We start from the raw sequence: 27438 nt of genomic DNA on the forward strand, positions 1-27438 counted from the left end.
AGAATATGTTTCAATAAACATCCATGTACTTTTTTTTTTTTTTAAGAGATGGGGTTTCACCATGTTGGCCAGGCTGGTCTTGAACTCCTGACCTTGTGATCCACCCATCTTGGCCTCCCAAAGTTTTGGGATTACAGGCGTGAGCCACTGCGACTGGCCCCATGTACATTTTTGGGCATGGATGCTTTTGTTTTTATAATTTCTCAGAAGGTTGTTCACTGAAAGGTATGTGTGTTTGATTTTACTTACACCCAGATAACTTTCTAGCTATCTGCCAGCAATGTTTGAGTGCGCCGGCAATGTTTGAGTTCTGCCAGCAATGTTTGAGTGCGCCGAATTCCTTGCATCTTTGCCAAAATGGATGTTATTTAACCTTACACTAATCTGCTAAAAACTAGTACTACAGTAATGTTTTTTAAAAAACAATCCATTAACCCTTATAATGAAGATGAACATACTTCATATTTGTTGACTTTTTCAATGTCCTGTTCTATGAATTGCTTATTCACAGTTTGATCACTTCTCCAATACTTTAAACCGCTCTTTGTATACAGGGACACTGACAGGTTTTCTATTACTATACGAATATTCTTCTAGTCTACTTGTTTTAACTTTGACTGTGGTCCCTGACATATGACATTTACATTTTTTATTAAGTAAAATATGCCTGCATTTCCAATCTTGTTAAAAAGATCACTTCCACCCTAAGGTTGTATAGGCTTTTCTTTGAATATGTCTTTGTATTGTGTTCCCACTGTTGAGACCAACGTAAGAATTTTTTTTAAAAAAAGAAGGGAGGGCAAAAGCAAAGAGCAAGAAAGGAGGATGGAGATGACTGTTGCATGGTTTAAGAAAAATCCTACATTTCAGAAAATAAGATTTGTTAATGTTGTGAATTCTTATATGATCACAAAGCCACATTCTTAGAAAACACACGATTAAAAAATGTATTTTGATGTATCCACTCCATTAATGTGGATGAAAATTTACATATATGCACATCATTTTACACTTGAACATTTCCACAACTTTTATTCCCACCTTCTTTGAATAATGCTTACCTATCAAATTTTTAAAAAACTGTAGAAAAGAACAGAGTATTTCGGAAAGTGATTCCATCCTCCTTACATTAACCAAATACAAATACAGAAATTCTTGATTTTAGAATGTCACATATTTTAAGTGAGCTAAATTGGCACAGATATTAAAACAACAGTATAACCCCCAAAAAAGCTTCTGCATGATTGTTTATTTAAAATATTATGACTCTGGATGTACATACATATGGACTTACATAATGTATGATTATCCATATAAATCCCCATTTAAAATATGTTTCATCCTTAATACCTTTTGTTCTAATAAGCATAATAGTAAATACTTTATCTCATTGAAAGTGTTTAAAGCTGTTTGGATCTTTGTGAGGAAATTACTGAAAAATAACTTAAAGTTAACTACATCAAACAATACTATTGTTTGCAATGCTGTCACAGATTTCTCCATGGCAAAATAGTCACATATGGTTATTGCACAATTTATAGGTACAGGTTATTATGTGCATATAAACTCTCTACATAATGACAGTGTTTTCACTGCAACTTGCTCAACACATTTAAAATTGTTGAAATACAATTTACAAAATCTTTAACAACATACTTTTAAGATAAAAGTATCCTGAGGATATTACAAAATTCGTTTTACCAGCCCTTCATTTCTTTGCTTTGACTCTAATTTCCAAGATAATAGTTGCCCATATTTTATTACACAAAATGCTCTTATTTTATATTTCCTATTAAACAAAATATATTTAAGTTAAATAGTATATAATTGTCCCATAAATACTTAGTCCCATCAGCCTGTAGTCTTATCGGTTAAAATCAAGTACTTATCAAGTTTTCTATAATTCTGAATCAGAAAAGGTACAGCCCAAAACAGACAGAAACAGGGTTAGCACATTTAAGTTAAAAGCATTGTGCATTTTAAATATTTTGGTCATATTTTATAATAAAATAATATTTTTGGCAAAAATAAAAGGTTTAGTTTAGTTCCTATTAATGGTAGATCTGGAGAGTATTTTACATTTCTAAATACTATCTACTTAATTTGACTGTTTTCACATTTGTTCTGAAAACACTGTTATAGGGTTTTCAGAATTTTGAGATTAAAAGCACCTACAAATTAATAAGATAAAATAAAATTTAAGTAAAATATTTGTTTGATGCTCCAAAAGTTGTTGACAAATTCACATACTTTTTTTAAGTGTCTTATATATGCCACCACAGAGACTTTACTGCCAGCTAAGACTTATTTCACTAAATCTATTCTTTAAAATAATAATCCTGAAAGTCTTCTTGAAACTTATTTGAAAATTAGGATGGGAATTCAAAAACTTTTTAAAAATGAAAAGCACAGTTGCAAAAAAAAGTTATTCTGGTGGCAGTTTTTATGGCACAAAAACACATGAAAAACCAGTTTTCACTAATATATACGACTAAGTTCAAATAAGATGTGTAAGATACACACACACGTATACATACATATAACATGGGCTTCAGAGGGGAAACTGATGAAAACCTTACATAATGAGCCATCTGGCTCATTTATGACCGATGTCTCAATGACAATTTTAATGAAGACGTTCATTATTTTTTTCATTCTTACTCAAATGTCAATCTATCAATAATTAAGAGAAGAGTTTGAGATGTATAAGGCTGATAAAGGAAGTGAGAGTGTGGTGAATTAAGTGATGAGTATTACGTATAACTGCCTTTACAAAAAAAGGTATTTTTACAGTGGAAGAAATTCATGCAGAGATACCTGTGGAAGAGTATCAGTAAGAAAACAAAATACCTTTAACACTATGACATACTGATTATAATATACTATAATTTGTATTATTACAGCATTACTTACACATTACTTACACATTCTACTTTAGGCAATGTAATCTACTTCTGAATGAACTTGTTAATTTTTAAGGCATCAGTGCATCAAGGGCAAAGCTCCGTAAAATAAATATAAAAACCAAAAAGCATTAGCTAATTTGTGGCATAGAGAGTGATCACTGTATATTACATCTGTTGGCCACTTCCATGTAGGTAATAAATTATACATCTTACTGTAAAAATGTTATAGCATAAATTTCACATCATTTTTCAACACTTCATTTAAGGGGCTAAACTGATCTGGCAGTATTCTCATTTTCATTGTTCCATCAGCTCCACAGGAGAAAATGTGATTTGCAGGCCCTGTCTCAATTTGCATTACTCCAGTTCCAATATTCCTAAAAATAGACTGCCGAGCATGTTCACTGGCAAAAGTATGGAGAAGACCAAAGGTAGAGAGACTCCAAATCTGAAAGATATTAAGAACAAAAGGAAAATTAGGGTTGATAACGACCTTAAGAAACCAAATGAAAATTTTAGGCCTGCATTCCTATGCAGTAAGGAATTTCCAAAACAGAGAAAAATCTGTGTAGGCCTAGGATCATAACACCTTGATTCTGTATAGGGCATTGTAATTTACCAATTGCTTTAACACAAAATACTTAAACATCCACCCAGTCAGAAAGTAAGAGAGACAACATAGGTAACAAGGAGGTTAAGTGTTAATGCTACAGAAACTTTTAATACTACAGGGATTAAAATCAAGGTTTTCTATCTCTCAGCAGAGCTTTTGCTGTATAGTTATACAGTAAGGTAATCTCCTCTCTATATTATTGAACGCTCACCAGGAGATCTGAACAACTAGAAAGGGAGAAGTACTTGACACCTAGAGGCCCTCTGACCAGGCAAAGCTATATTTTAACTATAAGACAAAGTAAATTATTACAACTTCAGGATACTTAATTTACTAAGATTTTATATTTCTAGCCCTTATCAAAATAAATGTATCTGTTTGTAAAGCAAATTATAAGCATCTTCACTTATGTGAACAACTTAAATGCTTTTAGGATATCTATATTTTAGGTTTAGAGAAACCAACTTATTACCTGATTTTATTGGAGACCATTTTTTAAAAATGTTTATTTACTCTAAGAAATTCATTAATTCATACTATCCTGCATATGAATTGGTTAAATTAGGGCTTCTGGATACACTGTATATTTTCAAGTCTTTTTTTTTTTTACCTTGATTAAACAATAAACTATAGAATCAAAGTTAAAAACTAAAGACCCAATCTAACTATGGCTTATTCTAAACTAGAATCAGTCCAAATAAGAAACTAGTTTCAAAATGAAGGAAAATAATTCTGTTGGTATATATTTTTGATTTTAAGGAAAAGCCTTTTAAAATTTCATAATTCTAGTCTTTCACTGGATGAGAATTATAAGAACAATTTGCTGGTCCTAAAAAAATCCATCTCATGCCTGTAATCCTAGCACTTTGTGGGGGCTGAGGCAGGTGGATCACCTGAGGTCAGGAGTTCGAGACCAGCCTGGCCAGCATGGCAAAACCCTGTATCTTAAAAAAAAAAAAAATCCATTTGATTGTACTAAATAAGTGCTTAAATTAATAAATTCGATCAAACTAAACCCCTCAACTCTAGGGTTGCTGACCATTAAAATAACATGGGGAGTAGTCTAAACTGACTCACCAATTACCAAACAGGGCCAAAGGACCCTCCATCAAAATTACTAGGTATGTGTTATTAAAATGCATATCCCTCAGACTGACTTACCAAATGAATATTTTTTGCATATTTAATAAGCTGCTTAACATTTTAAACAACTTCTCTAAGTTTTCAACACAGTGCACTCTGAAAATGAAGGACTGCTAAAGGCAAGGTTTATCCAGAATTCCTGAATTGGGCATTGAGTAGTTGGATAATAATATACATAAAAAAATGGGGAGCAATGTGGGATAAAAGAAAATATCAATACATTTCTCAGACCCTGGAAATTAAATTCAGTAAATTATGTAACTCTGAACATGGAGTCAAGACAAATTCTAATATCTGAATTATGTTTATATCCATGGAAAATTTTGGGTTTTAGTACGAAGTAATTAAGCACATTTTAAAACAACTGAAAAATAGAAAAATTTCACATTAAATATTATTCCATTCATTGAAAGATTAAACAGCAATTAGCATTGCTGACTATAAAGAAGTTAATATAACTATCATTTAACTAGACTGATGTCATTGATATGATTAAAGAGCTAAGGTTTCTTTTCATTTTGTAGATGTTGTGGCATCAACTGTGTTTACCTTTATATTGCCTTCTGCAGATCCTGTAACAAAGTATTCTTCAGTTGGATCAATAGCAATGGCTTTAACAGGAGAATCATGGCTCTGGAAATGCTGCCTCTGCTGTCGTTGATGAAGGTCAAATGCACATGTAAAACCTTTTCTGCCACCTGATATTAGTAGCTGATGTTTTGGTGCATAAGCTAAAACTGTGGCTCCACTGTCATGGCAGGTAAAAGCTGAAAGTAAATTAAAATAAAACAAAACAAAAAAACACTTAACAATAAAAGAAATGGACTTCTGGCTTTTGGCTAAGATGAAATAATAGACCAGATTTGCTCTCCTGCCTGAAACAGTTAAAAAAAAATCAAATGAAATATAAAGAATAATGATTGGAGACACAGATATGAGGCAATAAAGAATGATCTCTGAGAGACGGGAAACAAACTGGGTGAGTCAAAAAACTGCCTTAACTTACTGCCATGGCACCAGAAGGGGAACCCTGGTTGAACTGGTTCCATACCAGCCATAGTGGAAAAATTCATAATTCACAAGACGCTTGGTGGAGTAATAAGAAGGGTTTGCCTCAGTAGCGGAAGAAAATCAGCCCGAGATCAAATGGTGCTTTGGTCCTGTTTAACCAAGGCCCCCCCAGATTTAACTGTTTCCAAGTAACTTAGACTTGTCCCAGAGCAAAGCTCAAGAACATTTACAGAATACAAAAATAACTGGCACTTAATGAGATAAAATCCACAATGCTTGGCATCTAATAATAAATTAACAAGAATGTAATAAAGCAGGAAAATGTAACCCATAAGGAGAAGACAAATCCATCAATTGAAATTAACCCAGAAGTGACAGAGATGACAGAATTAGTAGGAATTCTGACTTCTGTCCAATTAGCTCCTCCCAGAAGTTTTATCATTTTGCATATTACATGTAAGTTTGTGGTCCATTTTGAGTTAATTTTTATGAAAGATGAGGTCTGGGTTCAAATTTTTAAAAGTTGACATTCAATTATTTTAGCATTATTAGGTGAAAAGACTATCTTTTCTCCACTGAACTGTCTCTGTGACATATTAAAGTCTACTACATATGTGAGTCTACTACTGGGCTCTTTATTCTGTTCCATGATCTATGTGTCTATTCTTAAGCTAATACCACAATGTCTTGATTATAAATCTTGAAGTCAGGTAGTATAGTGTGAGTCCTTAAAGTTTGTTTTTCTCCAGTATTTGGTTGGCTATTCCTTTGCCTTCCCATATAAACTTCAGAATCAGTTTGTTGATACCTACAAAGTAGCACACTGGGCTTTTGATTAGAATTGTGTTGAATCTATAAAATCAAGACCAACTGACATCTTAAGACTACTGAGTCTGCTAATCTGTGAATGTGGAATCTCTTTCATTTAGATCTTCTTTATCATTTTTATAGTTTTCTGCATACAGACCCTGTATATATTTTGTTAGATTTATGCCTCAGTATTTCATTATTTTGGGTGCTATTGTAAATGGTAATATTCTCTAAATTTCAAATTGCAATGGTTGATGCAAAAAAAGCAACGGAATTTAGTACAGCTGACCCTTCAACAACACTGGTTTGAAATGCATGGGTCCACTTAGATGTGGTTTATTCAATAAATATATTGGAAAAAAATTTTAAAGATATAATTTGAAAAAAACTTGCCAACAACCCACATAGCCAAGAAATACCTAAAAAAATTAAGAAAAAGTATGTCATGAATGCATAAAATATATGTAAATACTAGTCTATTATTTACTACCATTAAAATATACACTAATCTATTATAAAAAGTTAAGTTTATTGAAATATATGCACACAAATACAGATTGTAAGTGGTGGCATGAGAAATGCAAACAAAAATAAAGACACAGCATGAAATCATAAGTGCATAAAATTAATTACAATTCATACTGAACTACTGTTAAAATGTAACAGCCACCTCCTGTTGCTATTGTGGCAAGCTATTGTGTATTGTGAGTATAAGCTTAAAATGCTGTGTGATGCTAATCATTTCCATGTAAGCAGGTCCTCTCTCCAGTAAATTGTATATTGCAGTGAAAAGTGATCTCCTGTGGTTCTTGTGAATTTTTCATTGTCTTTAGTGCAACAGTGTAAACCTGAATAACACCATGGGAACCATCAACTTGCTGCTAGTGATGCTGGAAGTACTCCCCAAAAGCAGAGAAAAGTCAAGACATTACAAGAAAAAAGTTGAATTGCTTGATATGCACCACAAATTGATGTCTGCAGCTGTAGCTGCCTGCCATTTCAGACAGATAATTCACCTTGTAGAGAGATGACATAAACTTTACCGTATCAATAAATATAGTACACTACAGGTATGTACTTTTCCTTATGATTTTAATATTTTCTTTTCTCTAGCTTCCTATATAATACATATACAAACTATGTGTTAATTGAGTATATTATTATTACTATTTTTTTTTTTTTTGAGATGGAGTTTTGCTTTTGTTGACCAGTCTGGAGAGCCATGGAATGATTTCGACTCACTACAACCTCCACCTCCCAGGTTCAAGTGATTCTCCTGCCTCAGCCTCCTGAGTAGCTGGAATTACAGGCATGTACAACCACGTCTGGCTAATTTCTGTATTTTTTTTTCAGTAGAGACAGGGTTTCTCCATGTTGGTCAGACTGGTCTTGAACTCCCAACCTCAGGTGATCTGCCTACCTTGGCCTCCCAAAGTGCTGGCATTAGAGGCATGAACCACGGCGCCTGGCCAATTGACTATATTATTAACAAAGCATCCAGTAATCACTAGGCTATTAGTAGTTAAATTTTGGGGGGGAATAAAAAATTATATGAGAATTTTCAACTGAACAGGGGTCAGCATCCCAACCCCTACGTTGTTCGAGAATCAACAGTAAATATTGACCTTGTATCCTGGGACCCTGCTATACTTGTGAGTTTCTTTTGTAAATTCTTTGGGATACTTTACAGAAAATTACGTCATCTGTGAATAAAGACAGTTTTATTTCTTCCCTTCCATTTATATATCTTTTATTTCCTATGATTGTGTTATTGCATTAGCTAGGATTTCCAGTGGAATGCTGAATAGGAGTGGTGAGAGGGGACATAATATTGAGTTTACTTTGTGTTTACAATGATGACCTGTGGCTATCAGATTCAAAGACAGATGATTTTTGTGTTATCTATGTCCCACTGGCCCTTATCAAGGTATAGAGAAGATTTAATTATGTATATTGCATCTTTTTGCTTTCAAATCCTGCCGTCACAGGCAAAATAAATTTCATGGGCTAAAAAATATATGTGTCATTAGTAACAAATCTATTTATAAATAATGTTTAGCTTATGAATTTCCTGACTTTCAAAATTTATTAAATGCTTTAGAAACTTACCATGGACTAAACTATTGGCAGGTGCTACAAGAGTATCCCACAAACATATGTTTCTGAAAAAAAAAAAAAAAAAAAAGGATTCCTTCTGAGTCACACAAAAAGTTAACAACAGAATAAAAAATATCTCATAGCTATGTGATCTTTAAACCTTGCTATCACAGAAGGTTCGTAAATTCATAAAAGCACCAAATACAAGTAACCAACAAATTTATATAAAATTATTTTTTACATAAAAAAAAGAACGCAGTGGTGCAATCTTGGCTCACTGAAGCCTTGACCTCCCAGGCTCAAGCAATCTCCCTACTTCAGTGTCCCGAGTAGCTGGGACTACAGGTATGTGCCACCACGTCTGTCTAATTTTTTAAATTTCTTGTGGCGATGAGGTCTCCCTATGTTGCCGAGGCTGGTCTCAAACTCTTTGGCTGAAGTGATCTTCCTGCACCAGCCTGCCAAGGTGCTGGGATTACAGGCATGAGCCACCATGCTCTGGCCACAATTTTTTTTTTTTGAGGCAGAGTTTCACTCTTGTTGCCTAGGCTGGAGTGCAACTGTGTGATCTTGGCTCACTGCAACCTCTGCCTCCTGGGTTCAAGCAATTCACCTGCCTTAGCCCCCCGAGTAGCTGAGATTACAAATGCCCAACATCACACCCACCCAGTTAATTTTTTTTATTTCTAGAAAAGATGGGGTTTCACCATATTGGCCAGGCTGGTCTCAAACTCCTGGCGTCAAGTGATTCGCCCACCTCGGCCTCCCAAAGTGCTGGGATTATAAGTGTGAGCCATTGCGCCCAGCCCACAATTTTGACAGAAAATTTAAAACTACTATTACAGCTTAAAAAAGTTGAATAACTTTAGATTAACATGCATTTACAAATAATACTATATATGAAGGTTGAATATGAAAACTTCTTTTTGTATTCACTGATTCTCTAACAGTTGGACTGACATACATTAAGAGGAGAGATGCTGAATTTTCTTGAGCACAAAGATAACTTATTTCTACTGTGTGGAGAGACCAACATATATAAGATATATCTATGGAAGATAAGCTGAAGAATCCATCGTCTTACAATCCTGTTTCCAGTCCATAGTGAGGCCTTACAGATAAATATAAAAAAAGCAAGCAAGCTCAGTGGGCCTTGATCTCAGAACTCAGTTGTATGACAGAAATCAAAAGAGGCAGACAGACATTGGGGCAGGATATGACACTTTCTCACAACCACAGCTTTTGGGGGTGAAGCTGGAATAACATGGCCAACAAATAATAGTATTTAGAATAAAAATACTATATCTAAAGCCGTAATTATATTAAAATTCTTGAAACACAAGGGCAGAACAATAAAAAAAGTTCAGGTATAGTTTCTCATACTTCAATTTTAGCTTTCATCTCTTACCTATTGTCAGTTGAAAGACCAGCTGTAGCTATCAGAGAGGAGGAACTAACGAAGACAAAATCATTGGCTGTTTTGTTATGACACTGCCAAGTCTGGAATGGTTAGAAACAATACATGTTACTGCTCTCACTAAAAACGTCATAACCAGGTAAAAGTATTCTTCAAAAAGTCATCATGTAGTTTATGGCTTTCTTAAACCTGTTGTATCATCTTTTTCACCTGAACTTTAGAAAAATTGTAAAAGTAATGCAGATAACTTTCATATACTTTTTACCCAGATGCAGCGTATTTTAATGTTTTGGCAGATTCATTTTGCCTCTTTCTCTTTCATATATGTAGACACAGAAACATACACACACTTTTCCTGAACTATGTAGGCTGCATGTCATGACCCTTTATGAATCTCTTTATGTTCAACCAGAAGTTCAAAGGGAAACATAAGGAGGTTAAACTTAAAGATTTTCCTTTAGAATACTTAGTGAAAAATGTTTGTTTTAGAAGACAGAAAGAATTTTAGATAATACTAGGCTTAATTATCTTTGTTAAATAATTGACATGTATTTTTCAAAAATATTTAAGCTTTTAAAAATTATTCAAGTACATGAAAAAATCACTAGTCATCAAAATTAGAAAATATATAGCATTTTTCAATATTCTATCAAACAATACACTTAAGAAATTGTGAGGTTTCATCAGCTACAAAAGCTTCCAAATTATGTTTTAGATATTTCTCTTTAATAAAAAATAATTTTTTTAAAGTATCCCAAAATCACCACACCAAAGATTATTCCTCTGAGCCACCTCCCCATTTCCCCTGGAACCCTATTGGAGCTGGGCTAGATGACTGTATCCCTAAAACAGAAAAAATCCTCTTAATCTTCAAAAGCCAGTTATGCACAATTTAACTCAATTCATCTTTTTAAAAGTTAAAAAAAAAAAGTCCCTTGGAGAATATAAACTTGTACATCTAAATCTTTAGGCTTAATAAAAATATAAGAAACAGTTAATATTCTTTCAAGGTACCCTAATCAACCCTTCCATGCTTGCTTGCTTTTACTTAGATGAGCACTGTATTTTATCAATTAACCTTGGGCAAATTACCAGAATTTTAACCTATTTTCTTCACTTGATCCTAGCCAAAAGGCCAAGAAGCAATTAATCTATATTCTCAACTTTTTCCTGATAGGAATTGCTTAGTCCTATAAAGGGCTTCACTGAAGAATATAAAATATAAATTCAGCATTCTTTGAAGCCAAATAAAGTTCATAAAAGCCTGCATAGTCCTGAACAGAGATGTATCAATATTCTGTTAAAAAAAAGAGATGAACAAGAAAATAACAACACCAGCTATAGGATGTCCTTTTCACTTTGTTTGTTCATAAGAGATAATTGCAGCAAAATAAGCAGATGCATTGGTTTGGTAATCATTCTATTTAGGTATAATAGCCAAATTAGTGAGGTTAAAAAAGGGGTCTAGTAATCCACAGGATGTAGAGGTATCTGGAGGTATCATGTTGCTCCTATACATGTCAACTTTCCAAATTACCAGAGACTAAGAAATTTTATGCTTCACAGAGTAATTTTCACATAACACAAGGACAGAAGTTTGTGACTGAGAAACAGGACCACATTTTATTTACTAGTTCTAAATATCTCATCTCAAATACATGTTCTTGGTTTATTTAAAATGAAAACTCAAATTTTATTTAAAGGCAGAAAGTCTTGGCTTACCAGGTATGGCTTAGGCATGCTTCCAGTCACTGGACAACATTTCCAGTTTGTCTGATACAAACTTAAATATCCATCAGCATCAACTATTCCAAACTTAGAGAAAGACAATATTTAAAAGTATTTAATATAAATATCAAAGTATATATTTATCCTTACCCTCAGTGTGACACCCGTATTTTGACTCTTAAATATTCTATTGTATGTCTTTTTGATTTTTCACTTCACCTATACATAGATCTATTTCAGAAAAACATTCAGCTACTACTTTAAAAATCCCAGGATGGACATAAAGGGAACAAACATCAGACACTCATTTTATTATACTAACCTCTAGCATAGCTCATATATTCTCTATAATTATTACAAAAAAAGGATACTGGATTAACAGACTATGCTATATGACAAAGCTTTATCATATATAAGAATGAAAACTGCTCATTTTTGAAAAAGACAAAAACAGACTTTTGAAAAAGACAAAAAGGACTTTCAGAAACAATAAGGTAAACACATGAACAAGAGTATAAAGTAGGCCGGGCGCGGTGGCTCACGCCTGTAATCCTAGCTCTTTGGGAAGCTGAGGCAGGCAGATTACCTGAGATGGAGTTCGAAACCAGCCTGGCCAACATGGTGAAACCCTGTCTCTACTAAAAATACAAAAATTAGCTGGGCATGGTGGTGCATGCCTGCAATCCCAGCTACTCGGGAGGTGGAGGTTGCAGTGAGCTGAGATTGTACCACTGCACTTCAGCCTGGGTGACAGAGATGAGATTCATCTCAAAGAAAAAAAAAAAGTACAAAGTAAACTCATATAAGAATTATCAAAGTAAAACAATCCCATTATAGGAGCCCAGGGCAACTTTAATTAGTAAGATGTCAAAATAATCCAATAAGGGAAGTATGTGATAGAGATCTCGAAGGATGAGTAGGACAGCTAAAATTTTTTCCTTCAATTATAAAAATAATGCAGGCTTATTATAAAGTATATAAAATAAAACAAATGTCTGATTTGGACTCCTACTCTCCCCTGCCTCTAGATCTAGCACCTATTAAGAATTTGATATGTTTCCTTTCAGATTTGTTTCTATAATAATACTGCTATACAATTACATTTTTGATTTATTATAGCTATCTTTCCCAGGTAAATACACATAGATCTAGCTCATTCTTGTGCTGTGCACAGTATTACACTGTATAGTGATATTATAATTTAAAGCTTTCCCCATATCATTTTCAATTTTCCCTAATATAAGAAGGGCTGCTTTGAACACTGCTACACATATACCTTTGCATAATTATGTAGGACAGACATCTAGAAATGGGAAAATTTTGTTAAAGAGCATCACTTAAAATTAATAGATTATGCCAAAATTAAATCCCAAGTGGTAATATAAATTCATACCCTCATTTTTCTTACACTTTAGTTAATATCAGATATTATTAAAAGCTAAAATACTTGTCAATTTTATGCAGAAAAAACAGTCTCATTTTATTTCCATTTCAGTTATTAGGGAGGGTTGAGGGCTACTGGCTAGGCACAGTTGCTTGGTAAATTGACTGTTAATATCCTTTATCTATTTCTCTATTATTTGTCTTTTTAAAAATTTGACTGATAGGACTAATATTATGAATATTAACCTACTGTTTTTATATTTGTTAATAATATTTTCCCAGGTCTATTCCTTTTTCTAGTTTATCTTATGTTTTCTGGAGTAGATTTAGGTGTGTTTTTTTTTTTTGAAACGGAGTTTCGCTTTTGTTACTCAGGCTGGAGTGCAATGGCGCGATCTCGGCTCACCGCAACCTCCGCCTCCTGGGTTCAGGCAATTCTCCTGCCTCAGCCTCCTGAGTAGCTGGGATTACAGGCACGCGCCACCATGCCCAGCTAATTTTTTGTATTTTTAGTAGAGACGGGGTTTCACCATGTTGACCAGGATGGTCTCGATCTCTCATGATACACCTGCCTTGGCCTCCCAAAGTGCTGGGATTACAGGCTTGAGCCACCGCGCCCGGCCAGGTGTGTTCTTTAGAAAGGTTAGACACATCAAATGTGTTAAGTCTTTGTACACCTAAAAATGTTTATTTTGCCAGCAAATTTAAATAATTGTTTGGATGGACATCGACTCAGTTCCCATTCCTTGTCCATCAGAATTCTGTGGATATTGTTCTATTATCTTTGTAATAGGCCAATGACATTTAGTGGCAGGGTGGGGTGTGGGTTGTAAGTAACCATTTTTATTCTAACTCCTTTTTAGAACCTTATGGGATTCTCTCTTTAACAAACAAAAGATACACAAACAGGATGTATGCAGGTATGTGTTGTTTCTCAATACTTGGTAGGCCCTTTCTCTTATAATATATATTTATATTTTTGCTTTGGGGAAATAGAATCTATTATTCCTTTAAATATTGCTTTTCCTCTATCATTTTTTTCTTCTGAAATATTTCCTAAATTATTATCATCATGGGATAATTTCTTAATTTGTGCTTCCCAACAATAAACCTGATTTTCAGCTTTTCTAATAAGTAGTTACCCCATTGATCACATTTTTGGGAATCATGTTTTTAATTTCCCATAACTCTTTTCTGTTCTCTTGCTATCCTTGTTTAATGCTAACCTGTTCTTGTTTGATAAATGTAATATATTCTTCAATCTCTGAGGAATTATTCCTTATTGGTTATTTATTATTTATTCTGCTTAATGCAGCTTTCCAGACACTTAGATTTTCTGAAATATGCATTGGTTTTTGGCAATGTATTTCTATTCACAATTGAATATCAAATTCACCAGAATTATTGTGATACAGTGTGGTTCATCTCTTCCATTTACCTTAAGAGGCTTCTCTACTTGAGGAGATAGCATGCTTAGGTGTTGTGCTATTAGGCTTCATCAAGGCAAAGGTGAATGAATAATAAGCTGGCTGCCTGTCAAAGATACTTGGGTAGGCAATGACGAACAGTTTTTTTGTGCCTTAAAATAGCCTATGCAGAAGGCTATAGTAAGTGTTAAAACTGAAAAACAAAGTCCTATTATAGAACGTTTTAAATACTATGTTAAAGAATTTGATATGAGGACCCTTGAAGGGTTCTTGAAAAAAATAATAATGTGATCTCATCTATATTGCAGTCATTTAACTATGTTGTTTGTTATATAATATTGTTGGCAAGATGCATTAGAGAGATAAGGATTCAGGTATAGAGATTAGTTAGGAGCAATATAATACTGACAAGCAAAGTGAAAATGCAAGACCACACAACTCATATTGATAGGGAATACAACTGAAAGTCTTGTAGAATTGTAAAGGCTTCTGCATTAAATTCCCTTAATTTCCCATTAAGGAATTAAGAATGTTGCTAATTGGTTTTAGGAAATAAGCTCTTGGCCAGGCCCCATGGCTCACACCTGTAATCCTAGCACTTTGGGAGGCTGAGAAGGGTAGATCATGAGGTCAGGAGTTTGAGACCAGCCTGGCCAATATGTTGAAACCCCATTTCTTTTTTTTTTTTTTGAGATGGAGTTTCGCTCTTGTTACCCAGGCTGGAATGCAATGGTGTGATCTCGGCTCACCACAACCTCTGCCTCCTGGGTTCAGGCAATTCTTCTGCCTCAGCCTCCCGAGCAGCTGGGACTACAGGCACGTGCCACCATGCCCAGCTAATTTTTTGTATTTTTAGTAGAGACGGGGTTCACCATGTTGACCAGGATGGTCTTGATTTCTTGACCTGGTGTTCCACCCGTCTCGGCCTCCCAAAGTGCTGGGATTATAGGTGTGAGACACTGCGCCCAGCCTGAAACCCCATTTCAACTAAAGAGATGAAAATTTAGCCAGGTGTGGTGGCACATGACTGCAGTACCAGCTACTTGGGAGGCTGAGGTAGGAGAATCACTTGAACCCAGGAGGCAGAGACTTCAGTGAGCTGAGATCACACCATTGTACTCCAGCCTGGGTGACAGGGTAAGAATCCGTCTCAACCAAAAAAAAAAAAAAAAAAAAAAAAAGAAAGAAAAGAAAAGAAATAAGTTCTCAAAATTTTGTTTCACAACTACATAAAATGAGATTGACTTTTGTGAAATGAAAATAGAGCCATGTGACAAATGTGGTAAACAAAAAAGGTTGCAGCATACAATGATACAAGGAAAGGGTGAGGAGAATTTAAGGCTGGGAGCTGAGGAGAAAGAAAAGGCAAGATATACCATCAGCTAGAGTCTGTGAGAGTAGTTTTTGGTGAAGCATGGCTCTGAAGACAAGGAGAAGGTTGATTTACCCTTTAATTATTTTTTAAAGGGCCAGGAAGATATTAGGAGCAGAAAGAGGCAGTTTGGGCTGGCTGTGGGTACACTGCCTCTGAGTTAGCCCTGCTTCACAAGGAGGAGTACCGTTCAATAAAAGATTGCTGTCTAACACCAAAAGCAGGTGGGGAGCCGTTTGAACAAAGTAGGATTATGAGAAGTGAAGACAGTAAAGGATGCTCTAGAACAGGGTTGGCAAACTTTTTCTTAGGTGGCCATATAATAAATATTTTATGCTTGCCAGCTATAAGGTCTTTGTCCTCCTGAACTATGCTGTTGTAGTAGAGAGTAGCCAAAAAAAAACAAATAATGAATGGGGTAACTGTGGTCCAATAAAACTTTATTTACAAAACAGGTGGCTAGGATGTAGTTTGCTGATGTCCTGTTCTAGAGCAGTACCTCTTAAAAAACTTTAGTATTTGTACAAATCACAACAATATCTAGTTAAAATGCAGATGGTAATTCAGTACATCTGGAAAAGGATCAATAATATGCATTTATAATAAGCTCTAGATGTTACCTGCTACTGGATCACACACTGAGTAGGTTCCAAGGGATAAAGAGAGTGGGAGCATTTAATAATTGAAAAATGTGTAATATAAGGTGAATTTACAATGATTTGGTCATTAAGATTCACTTAAATGAGTTTTAATGGACACCTATATAACATACTTCAGGAAGAACAAGTGAAATTAAGTGTTCTTTGAGAATAATTTTTTAAAATCCATATGGATCAATACTTTACTACTCCCCACTGAGCTGTTCTTTTCAGAAACCCAAAATCGTGATATTTAAAAACCTCCAACATAATCAATTCTTTTTACCATTGACATTTTAATATAATACCTTATTTCCCTGATAGTTAAATCTCATTCTTGTAACTCTTGAATTCCCACCAGATCGAAAACAGGTTATTTGTTGAGAATGGCCCCATTCAAACATTCTGACGCTTCCATCTTGAGCTCCTGTCAGATCTGCATTACAAGAGGGTAAAAGCCGCACTTATTTCAAAAATCTTTGGGAAACATTATTTCTTAATCCAATGTAAAAATCTTTATGGAAGAAACATCTAAGAAATAAATCAGTCAATTTATACAAATTTACCTTCGTATGAAATTTCAGTTGAATACCCTTCATCTTAAAATCAGTTATATGATACACTTTCATTTGATTAAGAACACATCCTCAAAGACAATAGGAGCATTTAGATCATATCTCTATAAATTATATTTTCCTTTAAAATTATCTAATTGTCTTAACAGCCTTTAATTTTTTATAATAAATAGTCATTATAACAAATTCTTAGGATTGTTAGAGCCAATCCTTATATTATTAATGTTTAAATACATGCATATTTTCTATGAAAATAATCAGATTAAGGAAGGTTTTAAATGCCATGCTACAGAAAAAAATCAGTTATAAAAATTATCCTGATTGACCTCATATCTCAAATATATATTATCTGTTTTTTAATTTTCCATTTTTTTTTTTTTTTCTTTTTAGAGGCAGGGTCTTGCAGTGGTGTCCAGGCTGTTCTTTAACTCCTGGCCTTAAGTGATCCTTCTACTTCAGCCTGCAAAAGGCTGATATTATAGATACATGCCACTGCATCTGACTTGTTATTTGTTTCATTGAGAAATATGAATAAGCTAAATGACTACTAATTCTTCACTTTGCCATTTATTATTATTTGCATTATACTAAAATTTACTTAATCTCTCTGAGACTATTTCCTTCCTTTAAAAAGGGACTAATGATATATAAGTCAATGGACAGCTATGAGTAGTAAATGAGATCACATACATAAGGTACTCAGAAATATGCCTAATATATAACACTGAACTTATATTGAGTATAATTATCAATATTAATGTGGTATGGAGATAGTAAAAAATTACATTTATATAAAACATCTAGCACTTGCTAATCACATATCAGTCAAGTTTCCCTCATTCTTGATAAAATATTTCAAATAAATGAACTTCAATTGGTTTAAAATGCTTTACCATTGGGAAGGGGTAGGAGGGTGGATAGAGTTTTTGAGACTATGTATTTGACTGACTCTACTCCCTTTCCCGCAGTGTGCTTACAGAGCTTAATAAGAAAAATAAATTGAGCTAGCCGCATTTTAAAACATTACTCACTTTTTCTATTATTATCTATGATGTTAAAAAATAAAGAGCTGGGTTTGGTGGCACACACCTATAATCTAGCTACTCAGGAGACCGAGGCAGAAGAATCACTTGAGCCCAGGAATTCAAAGCTGTAATGTGCCTTGATTTTGCCATAAATAGCCATAAAACTCCAGCCTGGGCAACACAATGAGACCCTGTCTCTTAAAAAAGTAAGTTAACAAAAAAAGAAATTAATTGGGAGGCTACTAGGCTAAGAGAGCTCCAGGGCCTTGGGTACCTATATGAGCAAATGAAAACTCAATTCAGTGTAAACAGTAAAATGAATCTTAAGCTTAACTAATTGAAAACCACCAACTAACTTCTAACTAGATGCTTATCAATAGGAATTGCCAACTAACCTCTAAATAAGGGCTTGCCACTTTAACCAATAAAATATTTTTTAAGTTTTGCTTCCTTGAACACCTTATAAAAGTTTTGCCCTCATGCTACCTTGGTGAAGCCTTGATCGCTTCTGGTCTAGTGTTGCTCAATTCATGAATTAGAGCTGAATGCTCAAATAAACTCATTAAATTTTTAATGTGCCTATGTTTTAAGAGTTCTCAGCAGAGGATCATGAAGGAGACCCCTTGATGATGACCTCCAGGAAGAACAAGTAACCAGGCACAGGTACCTCCTGCTAGGCCTCTTGTGCTGTTTCTTACTGTGCATTTGAAGGTCACCACTTGACCTGAGATCTGCAACTTTTATCCTGAGTTCTCTGGCTTTAAGCATTTTTCATTCAGATCAGGTCTAGAAGTCAGATTGAACCTGACTGGAATAGGTCCAGTAAGAGGTCTCAGGTAGATAAGATTTTGGAAGGATAAGAAATCATGGGTTCATCTGAATTCAAGGAATTCAAGAACTCCTCCATCTGAAACTCCAGCTAATTTTATATGTACACATTATGGATCCAGAACCTGTGCTTTCCTAGAGAAATAGGTACATTTACCGAGGAGAATTTAGAATTATGGTTGCAACAACAGGGAAGTTTATAACTTACACAAAATTGTCCATCTACAGAAAGCACTGCAAAAAAAGGGGGATCTCTAATGCTTCAGAAACAGTGGGAGGCAGTTTTTGATTGGTAAGCAGAGGCTACTAGAAGACTAAATGAATTGCAAATTGTCTCTCTAAAAGACTCTTTACAAAAGACAAATGAGAAATCTTAAAAGCCTTTTCCCACAAATACTAGTAAAGTTTTAGCAGTCTGGGTGGGTAATCTTGTCCCATTTTGAGAAACACAATTTGGATCCAGATATCCTTTTTATAAACTATTGAGTTCGATATTTTATATCTGGCAGATTGCTAAAATTTAGAATAAAAACAATAGAATCTGTTTTTGCCTGTATGTTTGTGTATGACTATATATACGTTAAATATATGCAACATTTTTCTATCACCAGATGGTATTGTCAAAATTAATTTTTAATAATTATATATAATGGGCTTAAAGAAAAATAAGCACTTATATAAATTAAGTATTCCTTAAACTTTTAGAAAGATAGAAATAGACCCAAATGTTTTTCAAGTTCATTTGATGTGTGATAATCTTTGGTAATTTTAAAAAGCTAATTTGAGTTTGTTGGTTTAATTGAAGCAAGTATATCCTTAGAGTTATCAGCACTAAATATAACATGATATATAACTTTTGTTTTACATAGGCTTACGAGTCAAATATACTCGTTATCTTTGTTTTGCTGACAAAATTTGTCAGCAAATTTTAAACTAAATAATAACTAACTTGACTGCTAGCCTTCTGTGATGTTATATCTACTTCAAAACAGTTTTCCAAATCCTTTTGATAATTTACACCCTTAGTATTTCCTTAAGGTTAATTAAATGATGGATATTAAATGAATATCTAGATCACTTCCAAATTATGTAAAATACTAAAACATTAATTGCTAAACATAAGCTTATGTACTTTTGGATTCTTATTACAGAAGAATAATAAAGATAATTGGGTTTGTTAGTAAAGGTGTCCTGTGCCACATTGAAAAACTATCCTACGGCCAGGTGCAGTGGCTCATGCCTATAATCCCAGCACTTTGGGAGGCAGAGGTGGGTGGATAACCTGAGGTCAGGAGTTTGAGACCTGCCTGGCCAACATGGTGAAACCCTGTCTCTACTAAAAATACAAAAATTACCGGGCGTGGTGACACGCAGGTTGAGGCAGGAGAATCACTTCAACCTGGGAGGAGGAGGTTGCAGTGAGCCAAGATTGCATTATCGCACTCCAGCCTGGGCAATGATAGCAAAATCCTGTCTCAAAAAAAAGAAAAACCACGCTATGAAAAAGAACATGCTTCTGTAAATTATGAAAGAGTATAGATTTGCTAGTCTATAGGATGCTGGTGTGACAGTGCACAACTGCTTATTACCTAGTTTTCACTAGAAACTAACATCATTAACAGCTAAGAATTCTAATCAGTATATGTCATTAAAACTACTAAAAATAGATAAATAATTTTGTATGTCAGGAAAGTATAAGATGTTTTTGGAATAGGAAGCTATGAGGAATGAAGGATAATTTTCTTATAGGAAAAAGAATAATTTTTGTCCTAAAGCAGACTGTTCCATATTGGGAAAGAGGAAGAGTACAGAACAAAATATGCATGGATACAAGAAAGCTATAGAAGGTTTGTGTGAGAGAAATTTAGCAAAATAATTTTATGTAAGGTCAAGCTGGCTAATATGTGTATATATATATATGTTATTAAAAGAATGTTGAGTCTTACTATCAGAAGTACATTGGTACAAAGTTTTACTAGAGTATTGGTTTCCTCCTGACAAGAGATTATGAAAGGTTTTTCTTTACCTTGTAAGTAATCTGACTACAAAATCAAGATTTTTCAAGATAATTTCCTATGCTTCATGTCTTTCTGGGTATTTGATTACCTAAGAAGACTCAGTCTTCTCTATATTAAAATAGCTAAGGTTTTTTCTATAATGATGTAACTTTCTGTATTTTCCTTTGAAGTCTTAATTATCACTGGTTAAATATTTGTCCACAGTAACCTTATTATAATCAAGTGTTTTAAACCGTTTGGTATTTCTGACAAATTTCCAGCAAATACATTATAAATAAAGTACTTCTGACCTCACTCTAACTTTGGGAGTTTCAGGCCCCTGGAATACCTAAAAAAAATTTGTTCTCTCTCTACAAAGAATAATGTTAAAATAAGTGGGCTTTGTTAAACTAATTAGGCTTAATTGATATGTTAAATTGCATGGGAAGTATTGTTCAATAAAGGTGATACCTTTTCATTTGTATGGGTGTATAAGTATTCCAGAAATTGTATGAAGTTCCTAAAAATCTGGTATAGTGTTACCAGCCATACTTCCAGCTGTTTTGTTAAAATACTGTATGCCACAGAAGCAATCAAATTTACTTGTCAATTGTGTCATTATGATAATGAATTCACAGTGGATCTTTAGCCATGGCCATGTTAAGTCTTCTGTCACTAACAGATGGTTATTGCTTCATCTGATCTTTTTCTGAAAGTATTTGCAAGTAACTATAATCCTAAAGTACTATTTTGAAGGAGCTTCATGGAAAAGACTCTGAAAGGCACCAGTTTGTCATAATGTTTAAATCCTATCATTGGACAGTGTAAGAACTTGCAGAACTCTAAGGGAGAAAACCTATAAATCATTAAACTGCTAACCAAGGTCAAGCCGAATAAGAATTAAGTATCAGGGGCTGGATAACTTATGGAAGAAAAATTATGGTGTTTTTTAGGAATTATGGTTTTGGAAAATTGCTAGTTCTTTAATATTTTGTTTTCCAGATTTAAGAAGACATTTTTCTTTTCTCTTAAGCTATTCAATAGCTTACTCCAAGTATGCCTTTGTGAACAAAGATAAAAGAATTAACTTTTTCTCCCTACCTGATCCCTCCTGAATTCAAAAGTTATTAGTGAGTATTCTTATTTTCATTTGCCTAAGTTCAATAAGAATCTGTTCTTTACAAACAGGAGTAAAAGTAAAAAGAACCTGTCCGTACAGCAGGACATAATAGGAAACATCAATCATATTACCAAGGCTTTGACTTGTGTATCATATTGGAGACTATGCACAGAAACAGATATGACCCAGACAGTTTTAAGGAATGAAAGGCTGACTTTACAGAGCAAATAAGGCCTGGTAAGGTACATATATAGTCCCTTATATGGTTGCCTTACAGAAGAATAAGGACTATCATTTCCCAGCAGACACAGGAACCCCAGGATTTTCCGAGGACCTCACGAAGAGAGGAATTAACCGAAATCTACCGGATTGCAGGTGAAATCAGATGGCAAGTCCTTGGCTTGGCTTCTGAACCTCAAGAAGTTTTTAAAAGTCTTATCTGAGATTCCTTATTAATGTTACAGCAGAGCTGACTTCACTTACTCAGCTAGGCTTATATAGAACCTATCATGTAGTATGATTTCAACATGTATTTATTAAAAAGGGAAAACACATTAAACATGTTGGAAAGGGGAAAAAAATGACCCAGTATGACATACAATATAGATTTGGTCTCTGTCCCTGGATCCTGGCATACAGCTACTAAAACCCTTGGAAGAGAACCTGAATTTATGTTAATATAGTGACTTAAAGGGGGTCCCATTTATAGCCTAAAGGATTGGAACTTTTGGTCCCACTTGCCAACCTGCAGAAAAGGGTGGGGAAGGGAGCTGGAGATTAAAACTCTTGAATAAGGAGATTTGATGAGTTTCTTGGGTGGTGAACACTTCCATGTGCCAGGTTTGTAGTACACCCAACTCCAAGGGGACAGAAGCTCCTCTGCTTAGGAGCCTTACAGACCTCATTCTATGTACTTTTTCTATGGGCTTCATGGCTGTTTTTTAGTTCTCACTTCATAATAAACTTGTGGGTAAAAAATACTTCTAGTGATGAATAAATTTGGTGTAGTGAAAACAAATTTTTATGTTATTTTATATCTCTAGCGTTAAGTAACAGATGTTATTATTTTCATTTTAAATATATGATTCTCTTGAGCCTTTTTTGTATAGCGTATACAATTTGATAATATATTCTTAGGGCATTTATGATAAATGAAGCAGAAAAAAATATGGATTTTGTTAACTGCATTTTATCAGAATATCTCCGAAAAGAAAAGTTTCTAAAGTTTTAATTAGGCTATTAAACTAGGGGAACACGAATACCTATTAATTAACATGTACTATTCTTGTTACTGTGTGGTAGGACAACTTGACAAATGGCATAACTTAAAAAAATCATATTAAAAAAACTGGAATACTCACACACCAATATGAGTATCGATTCCAATCGACACCAATATGAGTATTGATTCCAACCCACCAGAATCAATACTTCCAATAAATTCCCCATTAATTAAGTTCTTGGTTGAAGGAAGAGAAACTTTTGAGATTCCTAGGAAGATTACTGAAAACAAATACATTCTGCCTTAGAATATAAAAACTTACTGGCAATCATTTCCTATGTTTAATATTAATGCATCTCATAAAAGACAAACAAAAAAAAAAGCAACAAAATACAAACTCATTATAATGAATAAATAATTGAGGGATGGTTGTGGCTTATGTAATAAAGGTTAGCAGTGATCCTATTAAAACAATGATTCACTATAATTTAGCATGATTAAAGAAATCCAGAAATGTTCAAAGACAAAATGTGTTAATTTAGAAATACACAAATTCTGTGTATTGGTAGTCACAAATTTTGATTGGTAGTCAAAATGTCAAAAAAATTACTGTATTAAGTTAGCCTTCTCTTTTAGGGAAATATCTTTTTCTATTTTTACCCAGTTTTGAAATGAAGATGTTATTTTACTGGCAAATATCCTCTAGAAAAAAAGTCAAACAGATGCTTTCAACTAAAAGTAAAAGGTTCTCAAACATTTCTTATAATAAAATAACCAAATATAGATCCAAGAATAAGAAAGGACAATTGCTAATTACTATTCAACTTACAGTAAGGAAGAGTTGGATGAGAAGTCATTCTTCTAACATTATTAATGGCTTTCTTAATCATCTGGTAAAACAGAAAAATAATTTTATAGCCACAATAAAAAGATTTAAACATTTAAATTGTGACAGTAAATTCAAACAATATTCATTTATTTATTTTTACATGATTTCATTAGTACCACTATGGGTGCTAAAAATACTAAACACGAAAACAGAAATTTAATAGTGCAGCTCTTATATCTGTACATACATTTTCTGCATTACTGACTAGGATATAAAGATAAGTTCCCCTCAAGAATTTAGTCTTCCCTCCTTTCTTGTCAATTCTATTCTGATCCCATTAAATTTATTGTTCAGGAATAATCCTGAATAGCAGAAGTTTAAAAGACAGGAGCATGTGAAAATAAAAGAAGTAAAAAGAAAAATAAATTTAAAAACAGATAGTTTGGAACTATTTATTTACTCATTTTAAAGTTATGCTTTGAATAATTTCACTAGCCTTTATGTATTTGTAAAACAAATACATAAAATTAAAGGAAAAAATTATAGAACATTTCCTATTGATATAGCATCATACTACAAATATATTTTATCTTAAGTTTGTAGCATCAGTCTCAGGTAGATTTTGTGGTTGTTATTCTTTTAGATTTTGAATGGTTCAATTAGCCTAAAGTTGTGGAGAAGGTGGCGAGCTGGTAAGGAGGATAGAGACGAGGCCCGAGAAAAAGAGATTAAAAAAACTGAAAGATATACATGGATACGGTTATACTCCAAAATAGCAGAAGTTGGTCATAATGATTTTTTTTTGCTATTAGTATTTATCATTTGATAAATTGAAAGGATTAAGAAAATATTCTATCAATTCTCTAAAAAAAGAAAAACCTGCTGCATATGACCTTTGTTTAGTAAACTTCATATTTAAATCCCATGTTCTTCTTAAAGAAAAGGCTGAAGGTTCCTATCCTTGCTTTTACCTTTTTTAATATTCGCAGGAGAAACATTAGTTAAAAAAAAAACCACAAACACAGGTTTAAAAAAGTTTCTGAAAGTATATATAGAATATATAAAATCATCATTTTAGAAGATCCACATAAAAAAGAAACAACGTTATTCTACTGGTATCTTTTAGTTGGGGGTAGAGTGAGGCAATACCAACACTTATGTTGACAAATCACAATTACTCCAAATAAAAAGATTTCCTTTTAAGAATTAGGTAGGAAGAAAATTCAATCCTTAAAGTTATGCCAAAGGTAGATTTCTGTATTACAATGCTTTGGAGTATAAACACATTCTTCTGAACACCTACTATATGTCCAATACCATTCTAGTCAGGAATTATCAATCTGCAAGGCAGGCAGAATCCAAGTTCTTGAAGAGCTTACATTCCAAAGCACATAAAAAAGACAACTAAAGGCTGGGCAGGTGGCTCAAGCTTGTAATCCCAGCACTTTGGGAGGTCAAGGTGGGTGGATCACTTGAGGCCAGGAGTTCAAGACCAGCCTGGTCAACATGGCAAAACCACATCTCTATTAAAAATACAAAAATTAACCAAGCAGGGTAGTGCATGCCTATAATCTCAGCTACTAGGGAGGCTGAGACAGGAGAATTGCTTCAACCTGGTGGGTGGAGGCTGGAGTGAGCTCCAACTCGCGACTGCACTGCAGCTTTGGTGACAAAGCAAGACTCTATCTCAAAAAAAAAGACAACTAAATAATAAATAATTTAAATAACTGGTAAATGCTATAAAGATGATAAAATATAAAGTGAGGGAGGGTAGAGTGGGTAGGGGCAAATGGCTTAATTAGGGAAGCCAAGGAAATTTGGGGGTATTCGAGTTGAGCTGTGAATGGTAAAACAGAGGGACAGAGCATTTTAAGCAGAAGGAAAGGCAAGGGCTCTGACATGACCATGAGCTTAATACATTCAAGAGATAGAAAGAAACCAGTATAACTATAGCAAAGAGAATAAGATGTAGAACAAAGGGGATGGCAGAAGATTAAATTTTGTAGGGCCATGTGAATGACTTGTTATTTCAAAATTGTACTGGGAAATCTGAAATTTTTTAGAAAGGGAGTGACGATCTGAATGATGTTTTAGAGAAGAATAACTGGCTGCTGCTGTGTAAAGAATAGGAGGAGGAAGAGACCAGCAACAAAGATGGTACGGGAAGAACTATATTGTAATCTCTGAAGCTGGAGTTCAAAAAAGTGTCTATTAGTTCTATTCACTTCTTTGGCATATTCCCTTTGAGTTTTCTTTTAAAAGATTATAATATCAGTAAGTTTTACAAATGAATTGTAACATACCTGTCAGCTGGAAAAAGAACTGAACCACTATAGAGCAAGTAATTTCATTTGAATAATTACTAGATTGCTTTTCAAGTTCATTTTAATCCTTAAAACATTGAACTAAAAAGAACTTGAAATAACTGAACTAAGGAGAACAGAAGGCTTTAAAACAAGCTCTACCACATGTTCAACAAAGTGACCTAGGTTGATCCACTTGACCTTTCTGGATCTCAAGCTTCATCTGAAGAATGTTTAAGTACAAGTAAATAACAACAACAGATACTGAAAATTATAAGGTTATGTCAACTATAAAGGAACTGCATTAGGTACAAAATATTACAAGGTATTATTAAGATGACTGAGCCTTTACTTAAACAATTACCCATACTAATAAATGAAAAAAATATAATTTTTTTTTGGCCAAGGAAAGCATTCTACAGGACTTAGGAAATTCTGAAAAATCCTACCACCTTTCTTTGCTTCTTCAAATCTGTTCATTAGTTCCTATACCCTAAGTAATAATAAGGGAAACTCTTGGAAGTGCAAATATGAATCACATCTCTAGGTAATCAGGACTAAAATAGATCCTCCCATCACTACAGAAAAATTCTGTTTCAATTTATCTGTATTGCTTTTTTGCTTGACTTAAAAAATTATATTGTTGTTAAAAAAAACAAAAGAATATTTGTCCTGGCATTTAAAAAAGTGATACTTAATATGAACAGAGTTGTTAATTGATATCCATTAAAGGATATCTAGACAAAGAGTTTGCAAACTTTTTAAATAAAGGACTGGATAGCCAATGTTTTGGCTTTATGGGCATTTAGTTTCTGTTGCAGATACTCAATTCTGACACTGTAGTGTGAAGGCATTCACAGACAAGATATAAACAAATGACTGTGACTGTGTTCCTATAAAACTTTATTTATAAATAGACACTGAAATAAAATTTCATATAATTCTCATGTGCCAAAAAATATAATGATTGTTTTTTCAACCACTGAGAAAACAA

The 27438-nt window shown here is 33.8% G+C and overlaps 1 protein-coding gene across 26 annotated transcripts in view; it reads right to left on the minus strand.

The window, feature by feature from the left end:
• Positions 1–1229: 1229 nt before the first annotated feature.
• The window catches only part of DMXL1 (Dmx like 1), a 193201-nt gene continuing 166992 nt past the window's right edge, over positions 1230–27438 (minus strand). For 18 of the 26 annotated variants that reach the window (XM_078365010.1, XM_078365018.1, XM_078365015.1 and 15 more), the window contains 7 exons: positions 24142–24202; positions 16854–16981; positions 11720–11812; positions 9989–10080; positions 8593–8645; positions 5212–5429; positions 1230–3354 (listed from right to left, as the gene is read on the minus strand). In XM_078365010.1, the coding sequence (XP_078221136.1) occupies positions 3130–3354; positions 5212–5429; positions 8593–8645; positions 9989–10080; positions 11720–11812; positions 16854–16981; positions 24142–24202 (870 nt within the window). In that variant the 3' untranslated portion in view covers positions 1230–3129. Of the gene's footprint in view, positions 3355–5211; positions 5430–8592; positions 8646–9988; positions 10081–11719; positions 11813–16853; positions 16982–23451; positions 23594–24141; positions 24203–27438 lie in introns of all 26 variants that reach the window. The other 8 variants (XR_013532130.1, XR_013532129.1, XR_013532128.1 and 5 more) reach the window with 2 other exon arrangements.

The sequence above is a fragment of the Callithrix jacchus genome, chromosome 2, assembly GCF_049354715.1.
Source record: "Callithrix jacchus isolate 240 chromosome 2, calJac240_pri, whole genome shotgun sequence".
Lineage (NCBI taxonomy): Eukaryota > Metazoa > Chordata > Mammalia > Primates > Cebidae > Callithrix > Callithrix jacchus.